Source organism: Ruditapes philippinarum, unplaced genomic scaffold, assembly GCF_026571515.1.
Source record: "Ruditapes philippinarum isolate M1 unplaced genomic scaffold, ASM2657151v2 ctg3538_1_1_1_1, whole genome shotgun sequence".
NCBI classification, from domain to species: domain Eukaryota; kingdom Metazoa; phylum Mollusca; class Bivalvia; order Venerida; family Veneridae; genus Ruditapes; species Ruditapes philippinarum.
The window spans coordinates 105,157-118,530 of record NW_026861070.1 but is presented as its reverse complement, the minus strand read 5'-3'; the positions used below and the strand labels follow the sequence as shown (position 1 = coordinate 118,530).

Here is a 13,374-nt window from a genome sequence, read left to right as displayed (position 1 = left end):
TTTAGCTCCTGTGACCTAGTTTTTCATCAGAGATGACCCATGTTCGAACTCATCCAAGCAATTGACTAGACAAGCATTCTGACCAAGTTTGATGATGATTGGTTCAAAAATGTGACCACTAGAGTGTTCACAAGGTTTTTTCTATTTATAGCTCCTGTGACCTACTTTTTCATCCGAGATGACCCATGTTCGAACTCATCCAAGCTATCACCTAGACAAACATCCTGACCAAGTTTGATGATGATTGGGTCAAAAATGTGACCTCTAGAGTGTTCACAAGGTTTTTCTATTTTTAGCTCTTGTGACCTAGTTTTTCATCCGAGATGACCCATGTTCGAACTCATCCGAGCTTTCAACTAGATAAGCATCCTGACCAAGTTTGATGATGATTGAGGCAAAAATGCGACCGCTAGAGTGTTCACAAGTAATTGTGGACGGCCGGACGGACGACGGACGACGGACGACGGACGACGGACGACGGACATTCACCGATCCTAAAAGCTCACCCTGAGCAAGCTCAGGTGAGCTAAAAAGGAATGGTAACATTCAATGAATACAACACCCACACGACCAAGCAAAACAGGACCACAGCTAAATTATCAATGAAAACATTAATTTCAAGCTTTCAAGTAGTAAATAAAAAGAATAAACAACAAAAATGAAAAACAGGAAGAAAGAAGAGACAAAAGTAGAGAAAAGTAAAGGTTTTCGTGCTATAAAGAAAGAAAAGCAGCGTTCTCTCCCTAACTTATTTATGCAATGAAATGCATCCGATCAATATTTAGCCATTGTAGTTTTTGAAACCAGTCACTCGTGTTTTCAAAATAGTCGGGAAATGAACCCGACTTTTTTTATCAAAACATTTACAAAACTATTAACAATGAGTATGCCATGATAAACAGGCTATAAGGAGTAAAAACAATGGTTGTTGAATCACCCTTAGGATATGTTGCCTGCTTTTTAAATTTGTCTTTTGACGTCTTATCTGTGATATGCAGGCTTCATAACCTCAGATCCCCTTTCAAAATTCCATTTTATTTAGTTCCGCCCATTGTTTTCTCGTTTAGGGCACACGCATTCTTTTACTTGGGGACCATACGCCGCTTTTCATGGAATGACACTACTGTGTCACATTGAAGGTTCCATGAAAACCGCCGTATGAACACATCTGCGGATGTTTTTAAATTCAAAATTTCACCATTTTAGTGTTTAAATGTTGAATTCTGCTTAAGCCGGTGCTAGGGGGCGTGGACGGTAACTTGCACTTTCCAGTACCGTCCATGAACAGGCTCAATCAAACCGAGCCTGCAACATTTTCAATTTTGTCGTGTTGGGCTTTCTTTAGGGATTCTGTATTTTTCTATTTTATATATGCATTGCCCTTTACCGTCTAGGAGTTGGAAGTATTATAAAACATAGTTTAAGCAATGGTTGTTGTATGAGGTGAGGTTAATAATATCTTACTGAATTCTTAAAGTTACTTTTACTTACCTGCCCTTCACATTTGTCTTGCTGTATCATGATTTTGTTTGTTTCGTTTAATTTGAAAGAAAGTTAGGGTTTAAAAAACATCAACTATATAATCAGTTTTAAGTTTATTTCACTAGTCACGGCAATATCCCTGCTGTGGAAGCTTGACTATGTCGGGGGCTGCGTCATGTGAACGTTGCCGTCGCCTTGATTGTCTTTATTCCAGTTTTCCTTTTTTACTCTTATAACGCTCTCAATTTCTTTTCCACCGGGAAGCTTTCAATATATTGGTAACATTAAAGCACAGCTCAATTGACCCATCACTAGCACGGAGGCCTTACAATAAGAAAAAATTTATCAGGATATCTGCTAAATCAATAATGATAATAATAATATTAATAGAGCCAGATTGTAACTCTTTTCCGACCTTCTTGATAATGTTTACCATGTGCATGAAACAGGTATCAATTACCTATAGTTTTGAATGTCTAGATCAAAACATAGTAATCTTTTCATCAACAAAGTTTACATCCAATGCGGATAAATATGCAAGTATGTATGTAAAATGATAAATATTAAATTTCAGATCTATCTAGCAAAGGAGATCGATTTTTTCTTAAAGAATTTTAATTATGTGCACTAGACATACATTAGAAATTTTATCTAATACAGTTGAAGCCTAAATGTCCTATAATGAGGCCGGATTCAGTCTCTATTTAGCCAGTGCTTTCAGTGCTTTGATCAGAGTTAAAGAGAAAATTCTGGAATAACATTCTGTGTGTGCGTGTGATTTTTTATGCTTACAATACTCAAATTCATGTTCGTTGTATAAAAGGTATTACGAAGTTTTTTTTCCTGAACGGGTGTCAGATAAACCAAAGTGACCTTTGAAATAGGACCCATTACACTGATTGACAAAGTAAATTTTCTTAGCCTAGATATCATGATATTTTAACCATTACAAAGTTAATACATAATATTTAATAATTACACGAAAGCTCTCAAATTAACATAGAATATTTGTAAAATTTGTGTATGTCAGTTTCGAACTCCGTACGTTTAGCTAAATTCATCATTGTAATGGAGAAAAAAACATGATTACAACAATGTAATGCTTTAAATATATTGAAATTGCTTTTGAAAGATTTTTCTCACAAGAACATATGTGAACAACAAGAAATTTAACAAACAAAACCATTATTTGCTTTTAAATTTATGGATTGTTGGTATATTACGGTTTCGCACTTTCGTTGCTGCCGATACACAAAAAATTCTCCGTTTCGCTTTTTAGTCATCCCGAGAATCATCACGTGACCGTTGTTTTTATTCAGATTTGCAAACTGAAAGGTGTTTAAACGCTTTTCCCACAAAGTTGGAGAAAATATGTATTTCAAACGACTTGCCAATCCAAAGAACACATATCAATGTATCACTGATTCTGTTTGAATGTCCCTAACTCGCAGGTAACAAAAAAATATCGGTTCGTGAAATTTTACTTTTTTTTGTGACATTCGGCCGTACCTCAGTGGAGTACCTTTAATAAGTTGTAGCAAATACTTTTCGATATATTGGACATGAAATACATAAAATATATAAATGTGTAAAATTCTACTTGGATAAATTTGCACTTGACAGCAGCTCTCCATTATGTTTAAATTTCATACTGTGTAAAGATCTGATCAAGGTAAAAAAAAGTCCTCATGCTAACTGTTTTCCATATACATGAATGGTTTTGTTTTCTAAGGACATCTGCTTTTTGTGTTTAAATGATGAATTCTGCTTAAGTCAGTGCCAGGGGGCGCAGACGGTAATTTGCATTTTTCAATAATTTTCATAAACAGGCTCCATCAAACCGAGCCTGCAGAAATTTCAATTTTGTCGTTTAAGGCGTTCTTTAAGGATTCTGTGTTTCTCTATTAGATGCTTTCTGGTCTGTCAGTTTTGTATGTATACACTGTGACAAGCGTCTTATTAAACATGGCTACAAATCTACCGTGATAACGCCAAAACTATTATCAAAACAAATGGGAAATTGTTTAAAAATATTGTCCAGTACATAAATGTCAACGTGAAACGTTTTTACAATGTCAAGATAAAGATATTAGAAACAAATTTTTAGATAATTGAATTGTACTAAGATAAAACTATAATAGAGAAAACAGAATCCCTAAAGAAAGTCCAACACAACAAAATTGAAAATGTTGCAGGCTCGGTTTGATTGAGCCTGTTGGAAAGTGCAAGTTACCGTCCACGCCCCTTAGCACCGGCTTAAGCAGAATTCAACATTTAACACGAAAATGGTGAAATTTTGAATTTAGAAACATCCGTAGATGTGTTCATACGGCGGTTATCATGGAACCTTCAATGTGACACAGTAGTGCCATTCCATAAAAGCGGCGTATGGTCCCCAAGTAAAAAATATGATAAACAAGATCAACAAGGAAAGGCGGCGTTCAATGAATGCTTTTGCCCTAAACGAGGAAACAATGGGCGGAACTAAATAAAATGGAATTTTGAAAGGAGATCTGAGGTTATGAAGCCTGCATTTCACAGATAAGACGTCAAAAGACAAATTTAAAAAGCAGGCAACATATCCTTAGGGTGCTTATACAGTATTCATGTAGGAATACTGGAACCACCCAAGTTAAAATGGCCAAAAAGAAGAAACTAAAAGTACCACATAACATGTATACACAACAATAATGTCGTGCTGAACGATCTTCAAGGATCGAAAATATAACATCATTGATTAAATGTACGGGGAGACTTTTTACAGCCGCCACACGGCACAAATAACACGGATGTGACAATACAATAGAGAAAAACAGAATCCCTAAAGAAAGTCCAACAAACAAAATTGAAAATGTTGCAGGCTCGGTTTGATTGAGCCTGTTCATGGACGGTACTGGAAAGTGCAAGTTACCCTAATAAATAAAACTTTTCTACAATTTTAATGTATATCCTGAAATACCTATATTTTCATCAAATTGGTTTTCGAGCACAAATTTATTTGTTAGGGATTCTTCTTTTCTCTTTTTCATATTGTCAGAATCATTTAAACATTCTTTAATACAGTTTAACAAAACATATACATTATAAAATTTAGATTTATTCCGTGTATATTCCGACAAATATACATGGTCATACACATGTGTATCTAAGGAAAAAGCCATGATGTATGGATAACTAGAAAGGTTTTTGTCACAAAAACACATGTCTCCCAAAACTATGGATGGTAACTCATGAAGTTTCATTGAAATCACACCAGTAGCTTGACCATTGAAAGCCAAACAAGATTTTTCTATTAATAGATCAGACGGCCATTTTGTGCAGCGAATATTGTGTGTACAACTAGGAATGGTACTAATCACTCCTGTAGTCTGACCTGTGAAGGGCGGTCAAGCTAAATGCGGACGGACGGAAAACCGGACGGACAGACAGATAGCGAAGGCAAAAATAATATGTGTCCCCAAAATTTTGGGAGACATAATACCTTTTAAGTTTTGCAGAGTATTTAAAACCCAGAAATATTATTTATTTCTATAAAAATATAGTAAGTAACAAAGTTTTAGACGTTTTCAACATTATTTTGTAATGTGTAATTGTTTATTTACATTATTTCTGCCGGTGCTAGGGGGCGTGGACGGTAACTTGCACTTTCCAGTACCGTCCATGAACAGGCTCAATCAAACCGAGCCTGCAACATTTTCAATTTTGTCGTGTTGGGCTTTCTTTAGGGATTCTGTATTTATCTATTTTGCAATTTTGCATCTGACGATGACAAAATTGCTGGTAATTATACTATTAACATATTTGTTTACAGTTATTAAATACGCACAAAAGTTAAATTTGCAGTAGATATATACACCCCGATTATCACAGCAAATGCATATAGAACTAACTTTATACATGTCAGTATAATAGATGTCAGTTTTAAACCAGAATAACAAGACATGTTCGCTTTTTGTGTATTCTATAGCCATATTTTTCTATATCTAAAGGCAGCATTTTTCCGCCAAAATAGGACGGGTCCTGTACCCACCAAATTGGGGATTTTTGAGTCATGAAAAGGGCCAAATTTGCAAATTTGGCATAGTAAAATGAGGGAAATTGAAAATTTTATGTCAGGTTTATAATAACAGTATCTGCAGGAAATGTGAATCATTCATCTTTCTTAAAATTCGAAATCATTTCATCTAATTAACAAACGTGACAAATTTTACATTAGTTTCATTAAAATCAATAAATATTTGTTAGAGTTATGTACACCGATATTTCTTTTAACATAATATTATAACGGATACCAGATTTTATCCACCAATACCTTATTAAGTAATTGTTACAACTTGTAAAAAGTTAAAATAACACCGGCCTGTAAAATCAGGAGAATTTGAGTACTCCATAATGTTAACCGGTCTCTCGTGTAGATACTTGACAACAGTAACTTATTCCCTTGCCCTTTCTGCAGTTACACTTTCCCTGGCATCGGTAGTCATGTTCTCCCCCTGCCCCCAGCAGTCTAGCAAACGCCTTTTAATGGCACATTCACCAGGTCCTTCTTGTCTACTGGTCTATAAGACGGTTGCACCAATGTTGACTCAGGAGCAGGTGTATCTGATTAGTATGTAATTGCACGAGGTGGAATGGTCCACTAAAGTCGTCTACCCTCCTTGCTACTTTCGAATATTTGAGTAACGTTTTATCTTGTAAAATTGATAAACAAGATCAACAAGGAAGGGTGTCGTTTAATGATATCAATAAAATTTGATACACAAGATCAACAAGAAAAAGCGGCGCTTAATTAACGCAGTAATAAAAACCAATGGCAAGGAGCCCTGGATGACCAAACTGAATCCACCCTACATTAAGAACAATTTATTTCAGTCTCGATGGTGGTCTTGAGGGTTTTTACAGTATATTGAAAATCAATGTTGAACCCCCCCCCCCCCCAAGGTGGGGTTAATTTGACTTCAGGGCTATAATTTTAACAGATTCAGCAGAGGTCTACTAGATTATGTTTCATATCTAAGAACTTAGCTTTAGCTTTTGTAATTAAAGGGGAGATTTTTTGTAAAGTGTTTACTATTTACAAACAATGTATAAGGAATTTGAACAAGTTTTAGGGATCTAAATACAACGTGTATTGTTTTATATCAAAGATATAGCCCTTGTTATTTCCGAGAAGATTTTCGAAAAATTTTACTATATGAGGAAAATCAATAATTCCTGGGACGGGCTCAATTTTGACAATTTTTTGTAAAGTTTTCTTTACATGCTTTAACCAATTATTGCAGGAGCATTTTGTAAAAATGGCTGTTTTCATTGAAAAGTCTCCCGTTACAAGTTCAAATTGCTATAAAACTATAAAAAATCCTTCAATACTAATCACACTTGGTGACGATTGCCGTTGTAACAACATGCTTAGTCTTAAATTTCCTGTTACCATGGCAACGAAAGGACATCTCAAAATTGCCAGAAATCACTATTTTGCGTTGATTTTTTTCATCAAAATTGATTTCAAAGTGCTGCAACTTCTCAATGGGTTGAGATAGACTCAAAGGCTTTTCAGCGTTGGTTACATGTTACCTTCTGATCGACCTGGGGTCATTTTTAGCCTCTCAAAAGTCCAAAATTTAATTGGCGATGAGGGGGGCTGCACATCCCCCTTCTAGCAACACCCTGACGTATCTTTGGAAAGGGGCGGCGAAAAAGTGCTCACTTTTTTAAACAACATTTCTCAAACAAAAACAAGTCATTGGGGTATAAAAAAGGCATTTTTCACCATTTGAGACAACAAAATGGGGGTGGGAGGTGAAAAATGTGTTGAAAGGCGTGTATATTTGGTAATGGGTTAATGAGGCTTTACACAAAATATCTAAGCTCAAGTTCTTGCACTTGAAAAGAAGAATATTTTTAAAGTTTTCATTTTAAAAATCTATTATATTTTAGCCCTTCTGACCTAGATGTTTAATGGAACAGAACAATATGAACACTTTTAGTAGAGCTTTATGCTAGGAACATCAAAGGATTATATTTTTTTTTGTTTGATTTTGGTTTTACGTCACACCGACACAGTATATGTCATTTGACGACGTTCCAGCTTTACTGGTGGATGAAGACCTCCGGTGCCCCTTCGTGCATTTTTTCAGGCACGAACGGGCACCTGAGTAGAACCACCGACGTTCCGTAATCAAAGGAAAATTACATCCAATTTGAATCCGGTGGCTTCTGACGACGGACGCACTAACCGACAATGGACGCCAGACAAATTGTGATCACAAAAACTCATATTGAGCCCTCTTTGGGCTTAAAACGGTTTTAATGGTTTATTCTTGGAGTGTTTCCATCATTTAGAAAGACAGAAAGCAACAACAGAAAATCAGTATACAGCATATATTGTGCTCTCTCAAGTATTTGTTTGGTGTCCTTCAGGGCTCTTTGTCTGTAGTCCTGTGTGGCTTGGTCATGTGGGGTTGCTTCGAATGAATGCCACTCTTCCTTGTTTATCTTGTTTTTCGTCGTATTTTAAGTTCTTTAATAAGGGCATGCATACATCATTTTGTTTATTAGTAATCATCTAGATAAAAACTTTAAAGCGGAAATTATCGAAATTTATCAATTTAAGAAAATGGCATATTGGACAGTTCTTTCAATAATCATATAAAGAATTTATTTAACATTCCATATATCTAGAATACATTTCATAAATGTTATGAAATCAACCAATATACTATTTATTATACAGTGTGTTATATGATAATTTAAAACAACTGACATACGATATAAAAGATAAGAACAGGCTATGCATTTATAGAAGCGGGTTACGGTTTTGTCACCACAAAAAATGACAATATCATAGAACACTTTGGTTGACTATCTTTAACGCCTGGCGTACAGCAAGAATCCACTAAAAGTAGTAAATCTTCTGTCGGCACTGTTTCCCTCCAAAGGACCACAGGTTACAGCTTCTATCCAAACTGCCTTATCCTTACACACATGAATTATTGCAGTGTTTGTACCTTGTGCATCATGATATGTGTGTCTACCTGATGTATAAATATTAACATATAAATTAATTACAGGTAATTGAAACGTGAAAGTTATGTATTTTAAATACATTTGTTATACACACGGCAACACTTTGTACATGTTTATATAAAACAGAGTACTATATGTGAAAAAGTACATACATAAATTTAAACAGGATGTTTTTTCTGGAGGATTTGATCTGTTTAATTTCTTAACCGTTTGCTAATTAAGAATAATATAAACATATACTAAAGAATATGATTTGAATACAAGTGACAAATTATGTCAATTGACGAAATGACACAAGCTGCCTTTGATTATTACCGTACGGAAGAATAAGTCACCACTAAATGTAATGATATATAAGAAGTGTAAAATGCGTGTACAATAGACTTCATTTTACCTTCTGCAACAGCCCCATTAATAATTTTACCGTCGTACATAAGATTCACTCGGATCTCATTCTTGTTTCTTTGCGCAATGGCGTATGTGAACATGTAAACTCCACTTACTTTTGCCCTAGAATAAATTTATGACACAGATGTAATGTTGGCCATTCTTAAAGCATTACAATACTATTGGTTCTGACAACATTTGATGAAGCTGTTTGTTACCATACAAAGAATGCTATTGCTCGGGATATTTGTTTCTAAAACAAATCAAAAGAAATACATATGCATATATTGTAAGTAGTATGTACCATCTAAGGAAATATTTATCAAGACAACAGTTTTAACAGTATTTTTTAAACTTTTCTTTTTTCCAGATAAACGTTTTAAGCAAACGCAAACTACATACGACAAAGGATAAGATATTAATAAAAATTATATTTCAACCTGAACACTCCTGTGGAAGCTTCATACCCGTCCCCATCATTGAGTAGCACTTTGTCAAACTTCACATGTTGTCCTTTACCAAGATGATTGTATCTTCGGCTTAGATAGGTAGAGAATGCAATTTTATTGTTTCCAAACCAGTGACTCAAACCTGTCTCATCATCTTCTGCTGTTTCGGTTTCTATGTCTGTGATATATAGATATGTGATCCTACATAAATGTCGTTTCATATCGAGTTGATTTTAAGGTATGGGCCCCCTAATGGGCACGATAAGGAACTATAAAATTGACAACATAGGTCAGTTATATACATTAAAAGACACAAAAATGCAAAATTTAAACAAAGTTTACCGTATGATTTACGAGTAATGGAGATTTTTCTTAAGTAAAACTTGGCTATTAGAAACTCTAAATATTCTATTACATAATCATTATGAAAAAATGTTTTCCTAAAGAACATTTTTAAGAAACAAATAATAGCATTCAGCTAACAAATGACCCTGAAAAATTATTGTTTCTACTCAAAATGTTTGAAAAATGTATATAAATGTTACCCTACCCCACCCATTTTAAGTAGTTGTTTGATCATTATCTACTTGGAGGGCCTTATTCAAAATATCCCTAAAATTTACTCAAATCAGGGGCTGTTTATATTTTTTTAGAAGTATATTGGTTGCGCTTGCCAAATATAAAATACTTTTACCGTCTTTACTTTATTAGACTTTGAAAATATCAGGTACCATATTTTATAATATTTGGCACAATTTAGCCAAAAATACCAATAATAATTTTATAATTAAAGTGAAACACTTTTTTCTTATCAAAAGTGATCTCATAGACACAAATTATGTTCAAAGAAAAAAAAAGAAAGAAAGAAAAACAGTTGCCTCGTCTGGGGCTTGAACCCGCGCCCTCAGTTTCAATGCAGTTGACAGTAGTTCTAGCCTATATGAGTACTCTTCAAAGTAGAGGTAATGCATAAGGTGGGTCAAAAACCGAGATTTTTTCTTGGAAATGCAAGTATCAATGCAAATAGTACCAATCGGTGCTTTTAATACCTTTACATTTATATAACTTTTCTATATGATATGGATGGTGGCTGACTTGTGTCATGTCGTATTTTCGCATGCGGGGCGCCTGACGAAAACACTAACATACGACAAAGTTAAGTGAAAACACGAAAATATGATAAAACTTTATCGTGTTTGTGCCTGCGGAGCAAAAGTACGACAAAATGTTGACTTTATAGCTAAACAAATTAACAACCGTTATTTAATGTACGCTGAATACGTCAATGTATAGAAAGTAATAAGTTACATATAATCAATAATATAAATATATAGATCAACTTAAGAAAAACATCTAGATCAGAATGTAAACTTGCGACGTTATTTATTTTTATTATTATTTTTTTTTTAAATAGAAGTAGATACAGTCTTCGCCGACGCCCCGCCATGTTTGTACATTTCGTTGGCAGTGCTTATTAATTCGTTAATAAAGTAAAAAGTCACATTTGCACAAATATTACGCTAGTGTAATATTCTTTTTTATCACACAACCATGCCGATTTTGCGACTCCGTAAAAATGTTATTGCACGGCCGTGCATATGTATTGACGGGACGTCCTTAGCATTATTTGAACATAGCGTTAAGACGCGCACAATGTTAGCGTTAAGCTATAGGCGTATCAATGAAAAATTACTCTTTTTTTACTTCAAACGGTCTTTATTTTGGGTATGTGATAAGAAGAATATTTTATTTGTATAATTTCATTACTTAATTTACCGAACTCGTAGAATGAAACAATATTATGCTCGCCAGAGGCTCGCATAATATATTTTCATTCAACTCGTGCAATAATTCAGTATTGAACGTACACTCATTCGATATCCGCTATTTATCAAACGACATTATTACACTCATGTGTATTTGTGTTTTTGATTATTTAATTTATTAAAACAAATATAAAATAGCGTTTACCAGTTTAAAAATTTGGACAGTTTGCAGTTTTGACATAGAGTTATCGTATGGCTTATACATATTTTACACAGCAATATTTTTACATTATGCATATTGTATTACAAAAATGCTGATTTTGTCAGAAACTGTTAAGAGTGTTTGTAAGAGTGACTGTTTTAATATATGTATCACACATTGCAAGGCCGGGGTCGATATATCAGTTAAACTATATGGTAATATTACCTATTAAAAACAACTCGTTATCATCTAAAATGTATTGTTTTAAAGACGAAATGTTAATAATTTCTTTTAAGGATGTTCGCTTTACCTGATATGTCAGTTTTGAACTGGTGATTTGAATCTGGAGCTACATATTCGCCAGCAATTTGGTTTTCAGCGCTTAGGTGTTCCATCGATCTAGCCGTGGCAGATGCCACCAGAAACAAAACAAATAATGCCATGGTCCACCTAAAAAATATTGATAACTGGTTAAATATTGTTTCATTGTTTTGTTTTTCCGACCGTTTGTAACAACACATTACTGATTCATGAAAATACAAGTTAGTTTTATATTCCTTGTGTTTCTTTATGTTCAACTCTTTTCAAGAATCTCTTGAAAATACTTGAATTAAAATCGTTTTGAATTGAGGACACAACAAAAATAACAATGTATGATTTCAAAGGAAGATAAAATTGTATGCGTCTTTAGAAATGATCTCTCTTGGTTTTAAGACTGTACTGGTTCATGCACATGTACAATTGAAACCACGTAGCAAAACTTTCAGGTGAAGGAAGGAAATCCTCCACCCCCATCCCCTACACCCCAACAGATGATAAAAAACATTTGTTTGATAGCGTTCTATCTTTAATTTCATCACCAACAATACCAGTCAATATCGTTCTTCAGATTTCATTTTAAACACAGCATTTTACAAAAAAACTACTTTCATTTAAAAAAACAACATTTTTTATAAAACGTGTTTTTAAATAATAAGTTTACAAATTTCTGCAGATATTTGCAATTTCACTAATTGCATTTTAAATCAATAAAATGTATGTACTTACGTGCTGGGTTGTTTAGCTCTGACTTACACCAATATCAAAGTGACCGTCAATTTTATTTTATTAATCAGTAAGTGGGCGGTAAAACATGTCATTGAAAAGGTCATTGAGTTTTGGATATATTGATGATTAAGATCGAACGTTTGATGAAGATTTCTCCGATAAAATGTGTTTCCTGTTGAAAAAGATTATGGGTTTTGTTCAATTAGATTGTTTCCGAAAACAATAAACTAATTACAAAATGAAAAACCACATCGAAATTTCAGAAAACATTTTAAAACAATTAAACTTTTGAATGACAGTTTATTTATATGCATCATAACATATATTTGCTTTTATTACGCAGATTATATCACTAGTAAACATTTAAACACCGAAAAACAAACTTATTAGTTTACGACGGTACAACTTTAGCAACTAGCTGACCAAATGAAAGCGGGCCTATATGAACAACATTCACATTGTTACCGTTGTATTTGTGAACATTTGTCGATGGCAGATGAAATATAAATTAATGTTTTCCAGTCAATTGATATAATGCTCATAATTTTATATATTTTTACATTTTTGCATATTAATCAAGTATTTATAAAAAAATAATTGCCTTACCGACTGTGTACATATTGGTGTAAGAAATTGAGTTCACTTACCGAAACACGACAGGTTTGTTTAGACACAATACATCTTAAAGCGTTTCATTTCTCAAGATTAATAACCCTACAAGAAATTATTATGTCATTGTTATGTAAGCAATGCTAACATTTCTATATGAGTGCATGGAAAACAACAACTAACATATGCAAGTTATCCAGTTTTATTTCGGCCGAGTATCTTTTTTTAAAGATACTTCGTGTTTATTATTACCTCTTTATATTTCGCATTTATTGCATGTTATAAAATCACGGTTGATGAATGCAAATTGACTAATGATTTACTCTAAAATCTATGTATTCTTGCATATCAGACAGGATTATCTATAGTTTACAACCGTGTAAATCAAGTAGCATGCTTAAATTAA

The 13,374-nt window shown here is 33.7% G+C and overlaps 1 protein-coding gene across 1 annotated transcript; it reads right to left on the bottom strand.

The window, feature by feature from the left end:
- Nucleotides 1–7,849: 7,849 nt before the first annotated feature.
- Nucleotides 7,850–12,514, bottom strand: LOC132714415 (complement C1q-like protein 2). The gene is made up of 5 exons (XM_060697304.1): nucleotides 12,360–12,514; nucleotides 11,623–11,762; nucleotides 9,336–9,522; nucleotides 8,903–9,018; nucleotides 7,850–8,516 (listed from the first exon to the last, which is right to left on the bottom strand). The coding sequence occupies exons 2-5, from the start codon at nucleotides 11,753–11,755 to the stop codon at nucleotides 8,350–8,352; spliced, it is 603 nt and encodes a 200-aa protein (XP_060553287.1). The 5' UTR covers nucleotides 11,756–11,762; nucleotides 12,360–12,514; the 3' UTR covers nucleotides 7,850–8,349.
- Between the last annotated feature and the right edge of the window lie 860 nt (nucleotides 12,515–13,374).